At 38.3% G+C, this 21,390-nt stretch overlaps 1 protein-coding gene across 4 annotated transcripts in view; it reads left to right on the forward strand.

Moving 5' to 3' along the window:
* LOC136239772 (uncharacterized) overlaps positions 1-21,390 on the forward strand; it is a 132,562-nt gene that overhangs the window by 5,009 nt on the left and 106,163 nt on the right. For all 4 annotated transcript variants that reach the window (XM_066030519.1, XM_066030528.1, XM_066030541.1 and 1 more), the window contains exon 2: positions 10,964-11,061. In XM_066030519.1, coding sequence (XP_065886591.1) covers positions 10,964-11,061 — 98 coding nt within the window. The remainder of the gene's footprint in view (positions 1-10,963; positions 11,062-21,390) is intronic.

A 21,390-nucleotide genomic window follows, 5' to 3' on the forward strand; every position in this document is an offset into this window, starting at 1 on the left:
AATGGTACAGTTGTACCGTTTAAGTAAGGATCATGGTGAATATTTCACGCACCACCCAAAATTCTGCCTTTAAATATCATCCTACAGACATTTTACGTGGCGAAAATCACCTTTACGGAATAGTACTAGTCCATATAATACATAAAATACAACAAAACACTTACTGTAACAGGTGGCCGGATATAAAATTTTTAAAAATTGCCAAAAACCCCAATTTTAGTCTCACTGCCTCACTGCCTGACCACAGTTGCAAGCCTAAAACCCAAATGAAGCAGCGCACAGTCACCATTTTGCGCCACAACAACAAACTCACCAGTGGGATGTGCTTTTTGGGGTTCCGACGAGTGTATGCCCTGTGCGTCTCGTCTTTCCTTTTATCTTCAATTAGGTTGGTTGTCATCTTCTTCAAGCATCGAAACCATACCGGGGCGTTAATTTTCCGTATCAACACTTTTCTGTAGACACCACAAAATTATTTCAGAAAGTGCTTATGCTGCTAAAGAGTGAGGCGCTTATAATTTCAAGTGTTGCACGTGAAACATTATAAGGCTGCTGAGTTGTTACTTCGACTTTTGCCAACTCCTGGACTGCAATCGATGAAGAGATTTGAGACGGACTGGTACTTGATGACTTGTTCCTCTGACTTTTGCCAACACCTGGACTGCAATCGACGAAGAGATTTGAGATGGACTGGTACTCGATGGCTCGTTCCTCTGAACACACTGACTCAGCCACTCAGTGCCGGACGGCGAGATCAGTGAGTCAGTGATTGGATAGTATTCGAGTGGAAATTGCATTGCTTCATCCTGTTAGTTGAGAGTAAGCTCCAGACAACTGAAAGCTGTTCGTTCGAACAACTTCCGGCCGGGGTCAATAGAACGTGGACTATCGTACTGAGACACGTCATAGATCTGAGCGCCACTGCTACTACGATCAAAGGCATGCTACTACATACCTTTGTGCTTTCAATTTTGGCACAGTAAGTATTTTAATAAGCTGTAGCTAACTAGCTACTCTGTGCTACAACAAAAAAACTAAACAAACTAGTATTTTAAAAATTGTTAATATAAAAATGAAGTAGTGATCTATGCAATAAAAATTAGTGAAACAAGAGATGAATGATGGTATTACAGCATAGCTCGATAGGAAAGTCCCTACTTTGGCACATTAGCTATAATTTTGCTCAATGCCAAAGTAGGGATTTTCCCATCAAGCTATGCTGTAATACCATCATTCATCTCTTGTTTCACTACTTAAATTAACAATTTTTAAAATACTAGTACTATTACACTATGGCAATGAAAATTTTAGCCCTTAGTAAGCATGTAATTTGCTTGATCAATAAATAGCGGTTTGGCTAGATCACGTGATCACACTAATACAAAAGCTGTGAACTCTCTTCTCTGGCTGTTTTAAGTAGCTATCAGTGCTTCTTGGTGTGTTTCTTGGCTGAAAGTGGTAAGTTGGCTGTTCTGATGTATCTGGCTATAAATCTATGGTTGTATGTGACTATCTCTGGGAAAATCGGTCTTATTGCCCATTTAAAAATATCGAGAAACGCTGGTTTTAAATATTCAGAGTGCTGTAGCTAGCCAATGGTGGTAGCCACGCATACCAAATTTTCACAAGTTTTACAACAATTTATTACCTTTCCAGATCATCCACTGAAGTAGTCAACAGCTAAGTTTTCCACCATTTTAGATAGTTTTTTAACCGAGATTGGCTGTATCAGGCAAGCTCCAAAGGGGTGAGAGACGGGGGGGCTGGAAGGCGGGAAAGATGGTGGTTAAAAATTGGAGAGGAACGTTTTGGGATGAATTAGGCCTAGTTATGGACCATTCAGGGCTCAAAACTGGCTAAAATGAAAGGAAATTTACAGCAAAGGTCATTGTCCAATACCACGGAGCTGTACAGCCACACATAGCCATCTCCTGGTTGGCTAGGACTCCATCAAGACCCCAGACCACTCGTTAGGCTTGCCACTGTACTTGAAAAAGCAGCTAGTAAAAGCAGACCTCTTTACTCTGGTATTATGCTCAAATTATGCCCGATATTTATGGCTATATTTTATACCTCAGTTCCCATGTTTTTCTAGTAAATTTGCACTTTATGAAAACAGTAATTTGCTGAAGTACAGACTCTAAATCCTTGCTTGTCAAAATGCATGCCGCAGAAAACATTATATATATATGTGACCGGATTTGTGAAAAGGTACCTTTTTCACACACAAAATTTGACCCATTTTTGAACTTTGAAGCTTCATAACTTTTTAATCACAGCATACCATTACCTGACATTTTCCATGAGTGTAGCTACAGTATCTGGCTGCAGTTTGATACCAAGTGCAAGTTAATCAGTGTAAGGAGTCAAATGTTATATCATTTTGTTTGCTAGTATGTAAAATGTGTGGAAAGGTACCTTTTCGCAAATCCGGTCACATATATTATATTATTAGTGTGCAGGCCTCACAAGGAGAATGTATGCACAAAGTGATTAGATTACAAAAATTAAAAGGGCAGTCCTGTTATCCTTTTCTTAAATTGGATGAGATCTGAAATATTTACATCATCATTTGATAGAAAGTTCCAAAAGATCGATATACTCTAATAGAACAGACAGCTGTCAGATTATTCTTTGAATGTTCTATTAGAGTAGCTATATCGATCTTTTTCTGTAATATGTATTTTAATAAGCAAGAATTTATGGTAATGCACAAGTGTTCTGCCTATTATGCTAGCATTATTCTCAACCCTTTCAGGCACGTATTATGCTCATTATTATGCCAGCATAATCAGTGGTTCCCTATACAAGCAAGCAATAATTTATATCACTATAAATGTGACCGGGCCTGCAATAACAGGGCATGTGGACACAGATTACACCACGTCACTCTACAGGTCATATCTCAGTACTAGAACAGAGTATTTGTCTTCTGTTACTTGCATCATAAAGCCAATTAAATTCTTACTAGATGCTCAAAATTATGTTGCCATAGTGTAATGGTACAAAACGTTATCAGTGATGAATGTTTGAAAAAGTAGGCAAAAATCATATACCCACATGCCCTATTTTCGCAGGCCCAGTCACAAATTGGCTTTGGTATCAGAATGGTAGTATTTTCTGTTTTGGTAGAGCACTAGATTGTCTTCATTGCACCTGTAGATAAGAAAAACAATGATTTGTGCAAAAACAAACCTCAAAGCCTACAATAAAGTGAAATCCACGCAAAAACAGCAAAGCTGTATAAAAGGGTGCAGCCTTTAAAAAGCCTGGGTGAAAAAAGTTGTGAAATAAAAGGTGCATGGTGCCATGAAATGGCTTTTTATTTATTATTTATTTATTAATGCTTTACAGCACAAGTGCTGAAGGTCTGTAGGACACCTGGTCCTACAGCCTGCTCAAAGACTTTAGCTACTTAGACTTTAACTACTTAAGGTGTGTTTGAAAAGTTGGAGAAAGGAGAAAAAATCCTGGCTTCGATGATGTGGATGATATTACATTTTATTAATACTATTACTAAAATTCATTATCATCCACATCATTGCAGCCAATTCATGGCCGCCACCTTTGATCTCACAACTTTCTTCACCCAGGCTTTTGAAGGCCGCACCCTTTTTATACAGCTTAGCTGTTTTTGAGTGGATCAAGACACACGGTGGTGTGTCGTGAGACCCAAGAAGCCGGCGCGCAACATCTGTGTCAAGACACACGGTAGTGTGTCGTGCGGCCCAAGAAGCCGGCGCGCAACATCCGTGAGTATATTGACAGGAAGAACGAAAATGCAATTTTCGCACCTCCGTAGCTCTGTGCTGCACTGTAAATTCAAATGGGTACAAATGACCCAAATTTTTGGGTTGTTTTACCTGCAATTCAAATGACCGATTTTTTGGTAGTAATGACCCAAGGATATACTTGGTTATTTTAACTTTGTAAGATATAGTCATATTACCCAGATGCCCTAAAGTCTCTTCAACCTCTAGCCAAGTGTTTGAAATAACCTTGCCATCATGGTTATTTTAACCATCTGTGGTAAAATTAACTCTCGTCACAAAATATTTGCTTATTTGTTTGTTTACATTACTTAACAAGTCAGTCATCATTAGTAATAACATACATTAATCTATGTGTGACACATATTCGCAATAATTGTTACATACTGCATCTTAATACTTTAAACATACCTGATCTTATAGAAGTTTCAAATTGTATATAAAACCTATGTTCTCCATGTTCACTTTTGATTGTGGGATGTAACACAAATGTTATAATGTTATAATGGCTAGTGTACTGTAAATTTAACCATGTAGCTGGTCATCTAATCTGTGCCATAGTAAACTTGACCATACACACTGAAATTACCCAAATATGTTATTTCAACATCCTAAGTTAACAGTTATATTGACCTACCCTAGTTATTTTGACTGATTTAGTCCAAAAGCCTACCCTAGTTATAACCACTTTTAGATGATCATTTTAACAAAAAAATTGTAGGTTAAATTTACCTATGGAGGTTGAATTGATCCATTTGAATTTACTGTGTGCCTTGATGAAACAAGACGATTTTTGCTGTGGACACTCCCTCCAACTTCAGCACTCCAGATTCCAAATTTGAGCGAAATCGCTTCAAGCGTTCCCGAGATATGCGACTTCAAACATTTGCTTAGTTTCTTAGTTTTTTTCTTATTATTATTTTTCTTCCTCTTTTCGCACACTTACAAAAACTGCTATAAAACGCGAACGCCATATCCGATTGCCTTGAAATTTGGCACACAGAGGGGGGTATAAAGGCGCATATCGGTACCAACTTTGGCTGGAATACAATAAACAGACAAAGAGTTATGAGCGATTATTCACTACAAATAACACCAATATGTTGTCACGCCTACAGGGTAAACCGCTTATGGGAAGAAGCTGAAAATCGGTGGATGAATAGGTTAACTGTTAAACCTCAAACCTTTTGTGGTTTGAAAGAAATCGAGCTAAAAACCAGGAAGATACAACGAAACAACCAACAGTGTGTAACAATTATGCAATCGAGATTAGCTAATAAAAAAACGACTGCTTGCCATGCCTACCAGATAAACCGCTTGGGGTAATGCTTTGAAAATCACTGTACAGATGGAGAAATCATCTTATTATTATTATAATAATTGCAGGACTCTGAAAGAGTATACGTGCAATATAGAATGTAGTTAAGTTAAGTAGTTAATTAAGTATAAAAAGAATTATAAATTATAATTTGTTTAAAAAATTAGTAGCAGATCTACGGAATGCCTCAAAGGAATCCAAATTAACAACTGAGTCAGGTGAACTATTCCACAATCTGACAGTAGCTGGGAAGAAACTGAATTTGTGTATATCAATTCTTGAAAAAGGTGTTTGATATCTTCTATTGTGCCCTCTAGTAACAGTGTCGATGAGAGATATCTCATAGGGTAGTCAGTTCTAGTGCGACAGAACCTTGCAATATCTTATAAAACATCATCAGTCTACTTACTTGTCTTCTAACCTCCAAGCTACACATAATTTCAAGGCAATCTTAGAAAGGCTCTTCAATGGTGTAGAAGAATCAGACTTAAAGCCACGGAGTTATAATACGAAATCCAACTTGGTGCAGCAAGTGCGAGATCGAGATACTCTAATAGAGCAGTCATCCTAAGTAATAGTTAGACTTCAGACCACAGGAGTCTAAGTAATTTAGTAACCCGATGGCCCTGTGTTGTGGCGCCTGAGCGAAGCGAAGGCACTACTACAGGGCCTGAGGGTTACTAAATTACTTAGACCCCTGTGGTATGAAGTCTAAGTTATTTAGACCCTTTATGTAGTTGTTGTACCTTAACATTGTTGACAGCTGCTGGTAACAGAGAAATGTAGCGTTCATTAGTAGAAACAAGCCATTACTCCACCTGTAACAACAGTTACGGGTTTAAAATTAATTTTCAGGTGGCGATGCGTTGCCAACGCTACCAGTGCAGGTGCGCGTAAAAAACATGAAAAGGGTCTAAGTAACTTAGACACCTCCAAAATCCACCAAATTCACCACAAAAAGGGTCTAATAGAGCAGTCACCCTGAAGAAAATTCAAGAGATCAGCTAGAAACAAGTAACCTGTATAGAGATCAGCTACAAACAAGTCACCCTGTAGAGAGATCAGCTACAAACAATTCACCCAGTAGAGAGATCAGCTAGAAGAAGTTACCTTGTAGGGAGTTCATGCAACTATGGAAAGAGATAGTTCAGCTAGAAGAAATCACCTTGTAGAGTTCAGCTACAAAGAAACGACCATGTAGAGAGTTCAGTTACAAACAAATCGCCCTGTAGAGAGATCAATAGAAGAAGTTACCTTGCAGAGAGTTCAGCTACAAAGAAACCATCATGTAGAGAGATCAGCTACAAACAAATCTCCCTGTAGAGAGACCAGCTAGAAGAAGTTACCTTGTAGAGAGTTCAGCTAAAAGAAACCATCATGTAGAGAGTTCAGCTACAAAGAAACCATCATGTAGAGAGATCAGCTACAAACAAATCTCCCTGTAGAGAGATCAGTTAGGAGAAGTTATCTTGTAGAGAATTCAGTTAAAAAGAAACCATCATGTAGAGAGTTCCAGCTGCAAACAAATCACCTGTAGAGAGTTCAGCTACAAACTGATCTCCCTGTAGAAAGATCAGCTAGAAGAAGTCATCTTGTAGAGAGTTCAGTTGCAAAGAAATCACCATGTAGAAAGTTCAGCAACAAACTAGTGACCTTGTAGAGACATCAGCTAGAAGAAGTTACCTTGTAGAGAGTTCAGCTACAAACAAATCACCCTGTAGAAAGATCAGCTAGAAGAAGTCACCTTGTAGAGAGTTCAGTGACTAAGAAGCCACCATGTAGAGAGTTCAGCTACAAACTAGTGACCTTGTAGAGACATCAGCTAGAAGAAGTTACCTTGTAGAGAGTTCAGCTACAAAAAAATCATTCTGTAAAGAGCTCAGCTACAAACAAATCACCTGTACAGAATTCAGCTACAAGCAAATCACCCTGTAGAAAGATCAGCTAGAAGAAGTTACCTTGTAGATAGTTCAGCTACAAACAAATCACCCTGTAAAGAGATCAGCTAGAAGAAGTAACCTTGTAGATTGTTCAGCTACACACAATTCACCCTGTAGAGAGAGCAGCTAGAAGAAGTCACCTTGTAGAGTGTTCAGTTACAAAGAAACCACCATTGAGAGTTCTGTGATAAATATATGTATTATATATATATAATTTGTACATTTACTGATAAAATCAGAAATATTTAAAGTACATCTGCTTCATCTTTTCTTCTTCCTGTGGCAAAGAAAAAAAGATAGGTTAAAAATGTCCCAAAGCTGGCCATAGACCGGCTTTGGGATTTCACATCTTTTTTCACCATAGCCTTTTTGAGGGCCGCACTGTTTTTTTACAGCTTGGCTGTTTTGGATTAGATATATATATATATCAAGACACATGATACAAGTACAGTGGGTGCACACAAGTGTGTTTTAACACCATTTTCATGTATCCGTAGCTCAATAGTGCCTTACTGGAACTTTACCACTTTTGCTGTGGAAACTCCCTTGGGTTGGTGTACCTCCTTTTTCACATTTGAGCTGAATCCACCAAGCCATCTTTGAGATATGCACCTTCGAAGTTCGCTTTGTATTTGTGACCAGATCTGCAAGAACCCGATAATGTTAGTGCATTTTTCGAATTCCGTTTAATTCCATTTTCTTTATCTATATAGCCAAAGGGATGATCAACTGAAGTTTCATCTCTAGAAGCCAAAAGCTTTTGAAGTTACAGCGCTACAAAGTGGCAACAACAGAAAAATCAATTTATTAAAAATCCATGGTTATTTCCAAATTTAACTAGATCGGCAAAAGCTACAAATACTTTATCTACAACTACACTAACTACAGTAACTACTTATAAAGCCCACTTGACCACCGAGTTTTGCTGTAGACCAAGATGAATCTCGGTGGTAAATATCCCCTGGACAAGAGCGGTTGAAAGATGTGATACCTGCTCCTGAAGAACACCAGGGTGATCCTGAAGCAAGGCATGGTGTACTACAGAAATCAGCACATCATGGTGCTGAATACGTAGGGGGCCATGGGAGAAGCATAGGAGATGGTCATCAAAATGATCGATAACAGATATACAAGTACACATGGGTGACAAAAAGAACAAAGGAATTCCAAGCCACAAGCGAAGTGCAATCATAAAGCCACGAGGAGAGATAGCTAAGCCTAAGGATGGTTGGGGCAATGCCTTAACCCAATCACTGCTGGTATCTGAAGAAAGTGATACAGCATGCAGACGTACTTGATCGCAAATAGTTGAATGTTGTATAAGCTGCTGAAACAATTTATCATCTAGAAAAGAACCCAAGAGGAAGCTCTGGACAGAGAGATAGACTGCTGTTTAAAAAAGGAGATGGCATAATCCTCTCCAGGCAATGGCATGATAACATCAGAAGACCTCATCTCTTAGAATGGCTTCCTGTTCGTTCAGGTGTTCCTTAAGGCTCTGTTCTTGGGCCCCTGTTATTTTTACTATACATTGATGAAGTCCATCATAATTATTTCTAATAGTACTGTTAAGTTGTTTGCTGATGACATCTCCTTATTCAAGCAAATTGTTATACCTCATGATGAAGCCTTACTTCAAGAAGACTTTACCAAAATAATATTATATTAATGGACACACTTGTGGCAACTCAAATTGAATCCTCAGAAATGTGAGAGTATTTGTATATCTTTTAAGCGATCCCCGCCAACTTGTAAATATCATCTTAATGAGCAACCGTTTCCATCTAAATCAGTAGTTTGGTACTTGGGATATAATTGATGCCATTTGTTTCTTCACTTTAAAAGATAGGTGTGAATACACACTATCAAACACTCTTATTATATCTTCATTAAATTGTACTTGCAAAGTCAGCCAGTGATCATTGGCAAGGCAGTGGAGTATCTGAGCATACAAGAAGCCAGCTGCAACTTCAAAACAATTGTAACAAGGAAATGATAACGTCTGTCCAAGTAACGGTGTTGCCAGACCCTGAATATCTGGGAATTTGTCTTTCAAAAGTTGGTTGACTGCATCTATGTGTCTGTCTGTAGGCTTAAGTCCACAAGCTACAGTTTCATACAAATTTAAATATTTGCCTTTCAGATTGCTACCAGATTCACTATTTGCAAGCATTACTTGCTTACGTGTTTCCTTTATTCACTGCAGCAATCATAGAACCATTTTGATATGCAGTTACAACTGCCAAAGTAGTAGAAGATTTCGTTTCTTTCACCATTATTCTTTTGGTATTGATGGTGAAACTGTAACAGTTGGTTGCTCTGCTGTTACTGTTGATGTCAAAATCACTGGTTAATCTGTTGCTACCATTGATGGTGAAAGTGTTGGTTGATCTGCTGTTACCATTGATGATGAAATCATTGGTTGATCTACTGTTACCGCTGATGTTGAAACTGTTGGTTGATCTGCTGTTACTGTTGGTGGTGGTTGACTGATAAATATTGTGATACACTTAGCTGGTTCCTGCCCTGTATTCTTGCACTTTGGTTTCTTCCTGAATTTCTTGGACCGACTCTTTGGTCATTTTGTTTTTGATGAAATTGTTTAATATATGTCTTCCTTCACAGTTAGTTCATTATCATCATTATCAAGAAATCGATTTGCAACAATTAACACATCATGTGGCTTAAATTACAAGCATATAGTATACTTACAGGTCAAGAATAACTTGGAAAGTGAAGATAAGATGCACAATGTGCATTGTATTTTTATAGCTTAAAGATTCTAGTTGCTAACTTGCCTTTTAACACAATTACTTAAGTGAACCTGTAATAATGTAAAAGACAATGACAATGCATCAATAATACAAACCAGCTTACCATGCAGTATCGCATCTGCTATTAAACTTTGACTGAAAGCAGAAGGATGTATTGACTTTATAAAAGAATTGGCTTTCAGGCTTTCTTCTTCTCAGTCACAGTCTTCAACTTGGAATACAAGTAGTTAGCAGTGCAGAGTAGTAGACTCGGCCTGGCTGAATACTGGTGGCCCACATACCGAGTCAGTGAAAGGCTATCATCTCAGTCAGGCCGGTGAGGGTCTGCCAAATATCGTTCTCTTTCCCTTAGTCTTAACTATGTCATGATAAGGTGCTTAAACACTCATTAGCAGTGGTCACTTCCATTGTTTCCAGTGTGTTACATGAAACAACTCAGATACAAGCTTGAAACATTGAACGAAACAGTAAATAATGTCTAACAATTTTTTAATGCTTTAATGTCACCTAAGCAAGACAATCCCTTAGAAATGTAAGCCACTTTCAACTACTCAACCTGGCTCCATTTCTAAAGAAGACTTTTTTATGGTAATACTCTTCACTCTAATGTGCATGTAATGAAATGGTATTTAATAATCATGCATGTGTATTTCAAAATCATGCATGTGTATTTCAAAATATTCTTGAGTGACAATTTGTCCTCCAGGATTCATACTCTGTCTGTGGTTTCCTGTACTTTAACTGGGTTAGCCTGTAAATCAGAACATGAGTAATTGGCTGCCATTGAAAAGTGAGCCAACTTGAAAACTATATTGTAAACTGCTTATTTTCCTTTTGCACTAAAATCACTAGTTACTTACCATAGTAAGATATTTTACTAAGTCTAATATAACGGGCTATATTGTGACCTCAGTATACATAGCTAGCTAGCTATATAGGTTTACTAGTTAGCTGCTAATGTGAACTTTTCAGTTTATTGCCTTCAGTTATTTGGAATATTCTTTATCCTTTATGGGTTACTATTACTCTCCTAGTAATTTGAACTTCCCTTTCAGAGTACAATATTTTATTCCCTCCTAGTTACTGTTACTCCCCACTATTTACAGTGTACCTTAATTAGCTACAAGATGAAATTTGTATAGCATAATTTTCTTTAACTAGATGTCTTTTGGAGGTAGCAAGCAAAGTAGCAAATCCTTTAAACACCAGAAACATCCTGGCGAACATGAGCGTCGCAGATCTGAGGAAGCTGACATAGGGTAGGGTTTTATATTATGCATATGTTACCAATTCTAATGTAAACTGTAATCTAAGGTATATACACTGTAATACTATTGAAACTGTATGTGTGACTATGTGACAGACTCCTTAGTATTTTAAATATTAACTGATTGGTTTAATAGAATGTACGTTTCAACTAGCAAAATCATAAAGAATGCAGTAATTGTACTTCAGTTTAAAATCCTATGTTTTCTTATATTTGTTTGCAAACTTTTTTATCAATTCACGACCACTATTAAATACAGTACAGCTCACGGGTAACATCGCATGTACACGCATGACGCGTGTGACGTGCACTCGAGTGACCCGTGTGGATGCAGCAAGGCTACAGTAATGCTCCATGATAGCTAACTTTACTCGAGAGCGTCACGCAAGACCAGATAACAGGTCTCACCTATGGTCTTGGGAGGTGGAACTGGCTCAGTTCCGCCAGCTGTGAAGTCTCCTATTGCAATGCCTGTGTTGTAGCTACCGAATACTTGGTAACCTACTCAACTCTGTCACGGACTACAGTCAGTACTGTAGCTAGCAGTATAGCCATAGATTATCGAGAGAGGGGATAGAAAACTATCACGTGACTCATTAAAATTTGTCTTAACAATCATCCCTACACGATTCTGTATCGCTATCTAGTGGAACGAAATGGTTTATAGTACTCTCTGGTAATGCTCACTTGTGTATCTAGGCATTCCATCCACTATCCGCTGCCTGGTCGAGTTTTATTCCGGTGCACACTCCTCACCTACACCAGCCTACGAGCTTGTGGTACACCTTACCAGCAACGGGAATGGAATTGGATAATTCTTGACAGATAAAACCATTCACTGATGAATGCCATACACCCCGAAATGTATTAAAACTTCGACGAAAGAGTCCTTTGGTTGTTATGATTGAAAACGGCAAAATATGTTCAACTTCAAAACGATTCATGCCCTTTGAAGTACGAATTTGTGGCATGGCTTACCCCTCGACAACAATGATTAGGCAGCTCTGCTTCGAGTTATGAAGTCGCCTTGTGCTGCTGTAAACCCCGAAGAAAACAACTTCTCTCTACAAGCGTTTATAAGAGGGTTTTTAAAAGGTGTAAATGGAACTGTAGGTGAGGAGTGCGCACGTAAAAATTAGTTTTCTATCCACTCTCTCTATAATCTATGGTATAGCTACCGTAAACCTAGATGGATTGGTCGCCAAGTAATGCCACAGAACCCCAGTTAGTGCATTTTTCCATAGATAATATATACCTTACCCAGGATTGGAAACCGGAGTAAATTCAATACAAAATGCGCGAGCCGTCAGCATTGCAATAATCAACACCTTACCTTTGATCGGTATGGATTCATCTGGCACAAGAAGAACAAAGAGAAAGGACAGATAAGCCTTCTAGAAGCGGAGATGAAAAGGATTTCTTATTATGGTAAGAGTTATACGGTTGTTTTCCTGGTGTATGATCATCTAAATTTCGAGAGCAAATCTCGTAGAACACATTTTGTGCAAAAATGATTATTAGATCGCACCCTCATGGTTCGGGGTTCTGAGAGCATGATAGAAGCGTTCTTTTTCCATGTAAATGGTACTGGTTGAAAGCTAAGACGTTAGCGTATCCATTCATGTAAGCCAAAACCTTTAGTTCCGCCGTTATTTGGTGAAACGACAGCATGAACTGTGAAGTAAGAATTTTTGCAGCACTACAGTTTGGGGTTCACAGGCCTTTTTGTAGATGTTTTTAGCTTACTTTCTGATGTATTTCCAGTAATTCATACATATACAAATCAATAAGAATACCTTTGAAAGCTATATTCCTGTACTGTTGTAGTGAAATATTCGATTCTTTGAAGCACATGCAAGTATTTCAATTTAACTACAACTACACATTTTACAATGATTACTATTCCCACTCTACAAATGACAGGAGAGGTAATAGAAAGCTTAGGCTTAGCAGTAAAAGCACTTCCAACCTAAACTTAAGGGATTGCCGGTGTCCATCCCACTGAGAGGTGTGTCAATATACTGAATGTGTCTCTGCTGCTGTCGCCTATACCTATGTCTTCCTTCACTGACACTGCACCTGATATTGAGTCTTTAAAAAGGTTGCAGTGTAGAGTGAAGCAATGTACTGTCATCATGTGTATGCATATACTTTGTATGCATATACTTTGTTTCCTACAGGGTGGATTGTGCATTGATACAATCCAAAAAACTAAAAATTTTCTGTATATTGAAGTTAAGATGATGGACCATTAAGGAACACTTTTTGTGGATGTAGCTAAATTATGTGTAAAACAGAAATTCTCTGAAACATTGTGATACATGGCTAGCATTAGAAGACAAACTGTACTGGAGTTGCTCCTGCAGAAACATTCCCTTTGTGTGAATATACTATAGTTACTAGAGTTCAATTTTTATTTGCACCAGCATTTATATCAATGTATTGCTGTAATCACAAAGTAATATAGCCTTGTGAACAATTACATATGGATGTTTCGTATTTTCTTATATTAGGCCAGGCCAAGTTGATTGACAGTTTATCGTCCGGGATATTTGAAAAAGTCATGCGGGCGGGAGGTCATTTTTCATATTTTTAACATGGAAAAACATTTAAAAAGTAGCTTCACACAGTTACTAGCTACTTTAAAAATGATTGCAGAGCTTATTTGATTATGTCACTGTTAATACTTAGCTATTCGTTTATGCGATCTCTCTTTAGAAATCCATTTAGGCCACTACAATGAGATTACTTGTTTCTCATCAACCACCCGCACCAAAATTTTCTTTTGCCCATGCGCACTCATTATTGCACGAGATGGCAGCATGGCTTTTTTTAGTGTTGTGGTAGTGGGTTTATCACGTAGAAAAGCACTATTTCCATGAAAAACTGCAATCCCATTGAGATACAGACACCATTTATGAGTGTTTTTTACTTCTGTGTTGATTAGAGAGCTTTCTGGAGCATCAACAACCACCAAGGCATCAACAGTGAGTGCTACAGTGTACATTAGACCATACACTAGCATTGGTATCGTGACCTGCATGCCCTATGTGCAGGGCCATCATATCTAAGAGACATAGTGGCTTTAGTGTTGCTACTTCTGCCACAAGCTTACACAGCCCCTCCCCACATGCTAACACTGCTGCTGCATGGTACACGACTCCAAGACTGGTGGAACTTTCGCAAAGGACTTGAATGCTTTGTTACTGAAGTTGAAGTTTATGTGCACTTGGAATTTTACCCTCAGTGTGCATCAGTGCTTGGTGTGCATCCCGCCAATAGCCTAAAATAAAGGATTATTATACTGGTTTTGTACAAATATGCTATGGCTTGTGCAATAATGAGATAATGAGATAACCCGCCCGCCCGCATCTGTTATTCTATGAGAAGCTGATGAGAAACAAGTTATCTCATTGCAGTGGCCTTATTGAAGGTACTAACGAGTCCAGGCTGGGAATAATCGTCACGTTTGTTGCACACACCATGTTTTAATATACAAAAACGAGTTTGGAAGCGTAAGCAATGATTACACGTGAGAAATAATGAATTATGAAATTATTGCTCTATTTCTAAAAACTCATGCGGGCGGTGACGATAAACTGCGAATTAATTTGGCCTGGCCTTATACATGCTATCATACAAGTCTTTTAAGTAAGCTTTTTAGTGCTGTTTTGGTTGATTTCAACCCAGAATCTTGCAATGAAAATCCACGAATTGGTATGCATAGTTGGACTATTTCTTTGAGCAGTGCTTCATGTACATTCTCTCTCACATTCTAATTTTCTTACGTAGATGTCTACAAACATAGTTGGCAGCATAACTGAGAGCATTGCCATCACAATGTGGCATAACTGGCTTGGCAATTTTAAATCAAAACTGTAACTGGAGCTGTTTTCAGCAGCAAAACACCAGCCGTCTAGCAAACAGGCTCTGTGTAACTTCCTTTTGCTTCTATTGCCTCTGTGGACTTAATAATAAAAGCAACATCCTCAAAAGTGTCTTCTGCCTTGGCACCTGTAATGAAAAGAACCAGAGACAGCTATTTCATTCCGGTATGCAGTCATCTAGCTATCACCATACTACACAAAACACTTACTGACGGTTTACAAACGAGTATTAAGCGGTGGGGTCCATTCTACGGAATGGAACGGAACGGAACGGAATAATGGACTAAACTACGGAACGGAATGCTTTCTCAAATTGAAGCTTGCAGCTTACCATTGCTGTACAAGTTATCGGTGGCACTTCCAGCAGGTAATCAAACGTACCCCAAGAAAGATAAAACGAATTTAAGGATCGATTGTGGGTTCTTGTTGGTTGTTATTAGCATAGGGTACGTAGAATATATTATCTATGTTATTAGTAACGAAGTAGAGTTCTACTAATTGAGGGAATAGCTGACTCAATGTGTTCATCTTCGGATGTATCAAGTAAGGAACTTAATGCATGACTTGTTTTTACTAGTATGTGAGTTGTTAAACCAGGCGCACGCCCACAGCCGGCCTTCGGCCGGCTGTGGGCGTGCGCCTGGTTTACTGAAATTGTTTTCGTAAAAGTGTGTGTGTGTACCTATCTATCTACCTATGTTTGTCCGTACGCACCCACGTGAGCAAAATCGTTTAATAACGGTGAAAGCAGCTTTTACGTAAGAAGTAAAAGTGAAATGAAGTCTGTATTAAACTTCTGCACAGGTGAACTTTGCTCTGAGGTGGTTTCTTTTCGGCGAACTGAAATACGGGTGTGGTGACTTTCCTCAGACTACCTTCCCCTTGAGGTTTTCAGCCATTTAGCAACTGAAAAACAACGGTGCAAGCCTCGTACACTGCCAGGAATAGCCTATCGCTTCGAGTTGCAAGGGGGCGTATCCCTTACGTACGCGAACGAAAATGAAGAGCAGCTTTGAGGCTTTGTCGAGAGAATTTGTGGGAAAAAACACGTTAGTCACACTATAAAACAGTTTAGAAGATAGTTTTGTGCGTAATATGTTGGTAAAAGTGGTTTATTTAACAAACGCTTCCTTAGCAGTGCATAGCAACGTAATTGAACGAATTACGAATATTTAATGAATTACGAAATACGAGAAATAGCTAATTATATTATTGCACAACCCAAACTACCCTATTGTAAAGTAGTAATACATAGTTGGCTAATTCATAGTAGTATATACTGTCTATAGTTATTCCAGATGAGTTAGCTAGCTGCATGGCGCCTGGTTTTTAGAAGTAGCACAACATCAACTTGTTTTTGCTTACTTTGACTTCAGAATGTACAGTCTGGGGCCCAGCCTTTCTAATCGGCATAAATCAGTATGTAACTACACTACAAAGGAAACAAGTATGGTGACAAGCTTAGTCTAAGCAGAATCTAAAGGAATTTTGTGCAGTGTGTGAGGAGCAAACATTCAGATACCTCAAGGAGGCTATATTGTGTGAACATCAATGATTCATTAACAGAGTAGTGGTCCTAGTGGACTAATGCCAGATATCTCAGCCTGAGTAATGAGTTGAATCCAGGATGGGGTCTATTTTATGGAATGGAATGCTTTCTGAATCAAAACTTGCAGCTTGGCTAGCCGCTATCATTGCTGAAATTGTATTTTATCAGTGGAACCTCCAGGAAAATGGAATAGGATAATAATAAAATATTAATAACTGTCTCATGCAGTGATTGTTCTACTGCCTGATATATCAAGCAGGTCTCTTCAATTCATTTATTGCATGACCAAGGCAAGTTTTGTTACTGTAGCTGATTGGATGTCAGTTGTTTCTGTTGATCTTGACAAGATAAATAGTTTAGAAGACCACTCAATTTCTTCAGTTTCAGAGCGTAATATCCACAGAGAAATTAACTAGAAAGTTACTGGTGACAGGAAAAGGCTAGGTGATCATGACTTTATTCAATCTAATAAACAGAATATATGGTTGATTGAGGGAGGTATCACTTTCAGAATGCTCAGACGTGAGATGCATGGATTCATCAAATTTTTGTTGCGGTTGGAGACATTATCCAAAAGCAAACTGACTGTATAATATTAATTCACTTTCTTTATATTTTCTCAATTTTGAGCCTGTATACAAATAATTAAATTTTTCTTAGTCAATAGAAATCCTAGAATAAGATGGGAGAGAAAATTTATCTTTGTTTACCTATACTGTACAACTTCAAAGGAAAATGAAGAAAACATACAGACAAATCAATGAAATTAGTACAACTACAATAAGGTGAATTACAAATTTAAATACTTAATATGAATTAGAGCCTTTAGATAATTATTGCTCCAAAGCAAAATTGTAGATCAAAGACTGGTGAGATCTTGGTTAATTAATGACAGTGGTTGGAGATTAAAAGGTGGTAACTTCTTGTTTTTGAATATGTTGCAAAGTGGAGATACAAATCAAAATGGGATATCAATTTCATTATGAAAAATTTGTATACATAAATAATCTAGCAATACTGTATTCATTTGTCCTCCACTTAAACATGCTACAACAGTGTCGGTACATTGGCAGTCTACCTTGAAATTTCAATTCTAGAGTAGATCCAACACGGAGCAGCCCGCACTGTAACAAACACATGTGATCCCACTGTAATTTCATGGATCAGCTGGACTGGGAATCACTTGAAAATAGATGAACAAATTTAACCTGTTTTGTTTGAAATGAAGCATGTGAAATGTTACACTTAAGAAATCCTAGGATTCTTAGGTGGTATGTAATTAATGTGAGCATTCCATTTCAGGTCTGACTAGATACATTGAAATTACACACGCATCTTGGTCCAAATCACGTTTGTCTGGTGGCTATGGGCATGGTTTCACATGCATAGAAATCTTATAATTGAGATTTGGTTGATCTTGGAGTTTTAGCATTTAGTCTGATTTAAGGCTAGCAGTCAGACACATCCTTGAATTTGTGCAACAGAAAAAATCAGCTCACTATTGAACACAGCATTAGTCCGCTGCACCGGTTGCTAATAACTTCATGCATATATACACTTCAGTGATGTGTAGATTATAGCCTCCTTGCGGCCTGCCAAAATATTTGCTCCTCACACACTGCATGAAATTCTTCAAGTTTTAATTCAGCTGGCTCTTTCCTGTTACCAGTCACAGTTCCTGCTTGCTTTATTTGTACACTGACTTACGACTTGAAAAGCCAGCCCAGACTGTTTTCTAACGTCAAATAAACAAAACAGCTCACATAAAGTGCCCTTCTTGATATATCCGTAGATGAACCATGGATGAACATCACTGATACAGCTCATCCCACAATTAATACTTCGTTACTAATGACAACCAACAAGAACCCACAATCGATCCTTTAATTCTTTTTATCTTATGTTTAATCACCCACTGGAGGTGCCACAGATAACTTGTAAAGGCAGTTTCAGCAATGGTAAGTTGCAAGCTTCAATTGAAGAAAGCGTTCCGTTCCGTGGTTTAGTCCATCATTCCGTTCCGTAGAATAGACCCCACCGTATTAAGCTACCTAATACTGTAATGCTTATCCCTATCATTTATTTAACAACGACAACGGACCGTCACCATTATTCACGTGTTGTTTTCTTCTTTTCTAACGCAAGTTCTTTTTGTTCCACGGACTAATGTAACGGAGTTACGTTGCACTAAGTTAGCTCTTTGCAATGCTGAGTGAATCTGTTGATTGGTGTTAATTACCTCTGTTTCCAATCCCAGGTAAGGTAATGATTTTTCTAATTCGTATTTTCTTTATCTAGATAGTTAAAGGAATAGTCAACCGAAGTTTCAACTCTAGAAGAAAACAATTCTCTACCAAGATGAAACTTGCACCATCAAATTCTCCATGAACAAGCAAATCCATTGCTGGGTAAGTTTTGTCTTCCAAGCCTTTCCTGGACCGGCGAAGGCGAATGAATGTAAGAATACTCGATAGTGAACCGCTCGTCCAACGCAAGGAAGACTAACGCTGATATCTTCTGTCTCCTTGAGAGTACTGACACGAAACAAAGATTTTGGAATTCCTCTTGCTTCTGGGATCACGATGCTACCAAGGTTTGTAGTGTTATCACTTTCCTTCATTGTGAAATAAGCGCTTTAGAATTTACGGATTTTTTTTCGTTTTCATAAAATTAAGAACAAAACTGATTAGCTACCTTCAGTTGTTGGCTGAATTTGATCGCCTCAACATCGCTAATTATTATGAAACAATTGAGATAACAGTATTGGGGCATTACCAAGTCTCTTCTATCCAGAACTTGGTCGATTTGTTTAGATTTATCCTTCCTGAGTTAAACACATCAAAAAGTGGAATCAGGAGTTGGTTAGATGAAGCAGCCTTTGCCAGTATCTCTGCTTCTCAGAGGATTTTCATGGCAAGACAATGTAAAGAGTGGTGTCCGAACTAGATACATAGTTAGCTAATATTGTAATTATCATTGTAATTGTGTGTGTGTGTTTTTTTTCTCTTTTTGTACCTTGCCATTCCCACAGTAGTGCTCTAGACAGCCTACTCTGTGGTCGCATGCAGTCCGAGGTTACACATGCTTTTTTCTTTTTCATTCCTGTACATATTTTCTCATGTAACGATGGCTCTCTCTCTCTTTCCACGCATTGCGTTCTGCGGGCCCAGCGTGCGTTTATTGCATTCTATTGTATAATTAGCTAGCTAGGCTTGCACGAACATAATTATGGGACCGATCACAATGTTTATGTGATTTAAGTATTGTATGAAGTTACTAAACTCAGTAGCGAGTGTTCTCATGTGTGGCGAGCTTCTCATGCAGCTAGTGCATATCCACACGATATTCCACAGGTATTGTACAGTACATTGCAAAAGAATGATCCCGCGAGAAGATACAAGCATTACTCGCATGTGTATACTCGCGACGTTACCTGTGAGCTGTACTGTAGCTAGTGTACCCTCACATATGTAATACAATTTAATATTCATGAGTGAGATCATGATCAGCAGCAATCATGAATCTAATAATCCAATTATACACAAGGGCGTCCACTTACATTCCAGCTGCACCAGCCTACTTTTGATATAATACACACCAAGGTCTGGCATAGCTGCCAGGCTAATTCACTTACATGCTGTTAAACCTGACTAATTCACTTACAACAGTAGTCTTTTTTCATACATATGCTTTGTGCATACCATTCTACAAGCATTCTATCTAAGGCGATTTCTCATCTACAACAGAGCACAGCTCATTGAAATACCGACCTGGAGCCGAGACATGTGTCTTCCAATATGTTGGTACAATAACATTGTGAATTGTGCACACCTGGAGATCAAAGCCATACTGTGTAATGGTCGCTATAGTATATGGAAGGATAAAAGACAATAGCGCATGTATTGTATGGCTATCAATATGCCAAAGGTTTCTTCTTAAGAATCCGAAGTGTTTCTGTGAAAGAAGTAGGGCTGTAGCTGTATCCTCTTTTGCACTATGCTTGACTGAACACATCAAGCAGGCAGCAGAAAATTCGATTGAATAATTTTATTAATAAAATTCTGCAATTTAATGAAAACAATCTGAACACATTTTTGGGATAGATTTTACCCAACCAAAACTGTCATGTCATCATGAGGGGAAATGGAGGTAGCTTTTTGGGTGAGATTTTATCACAGGCCACACCCATACCTTAGTCATACCTATTATACAGTACTATTGTACTATATGTTAATCACATTGGCTTTGCAAAAAGAAGTGTTCATATAAATAGAAGCATGTGTACTGACTATTGGTTAGTATATACTGTATATAACTGGAACATTCTTATCATATGCACTAGTTAAAACACTGTGGCAATTAAAATATGGAAATATAGCTTGAGAGTGTGGCGAGTTTCATGCCTGCATAGCTCCATTTTCTCTTCTCTAAAGCACACCATTTTTGCACTATATATTGCTGTCTGTAGGCCACACAGCAAATTCGCTTCAGCCATTCATGATATGGACAGCTAAAGTTTTGTTCACAATCCAAAAAAATCAACTTATACAAATCAATCCCCCTACCATTGTGTGATGTTCATCATATGTTGTTGTTTTTTTCCCGGGCTAGATGGACTGCCCTTGCCACCACCCCCAGCACTAGGTGTTAAAGTGCTGGACAGCTGGAAATACCAGCAATCAAACAAGGCCGCCAGACTCCAAACGACCATCGGAGTAGGCCAGATCAATATTAGTGGTTGATGGACGGCCAACTGAAGAGCAATGACCCCTCAAACATATCACTGCAGATCAAAGCCTACATCGCATCCAGAATAAGCATTTGCTGACTTGCTGTAATTAATGCTGAGCTTCTCAGCCAACATTGAAGCAAGCTTCCTAAAAAC

This window comes from Dysidea avara, chromosome 1, assembly GCF_963678975.1.
Source record: "Dysidea avara chromosome 1, odDysAvar1.4, whole genome shotgun sequence".
Lineage (NCBI taxonomy): Eukaryota > Metazoa > Porifera > Demospongiae > Dictyoceratida > Dysideidae > Dysidea > Dysidea avara.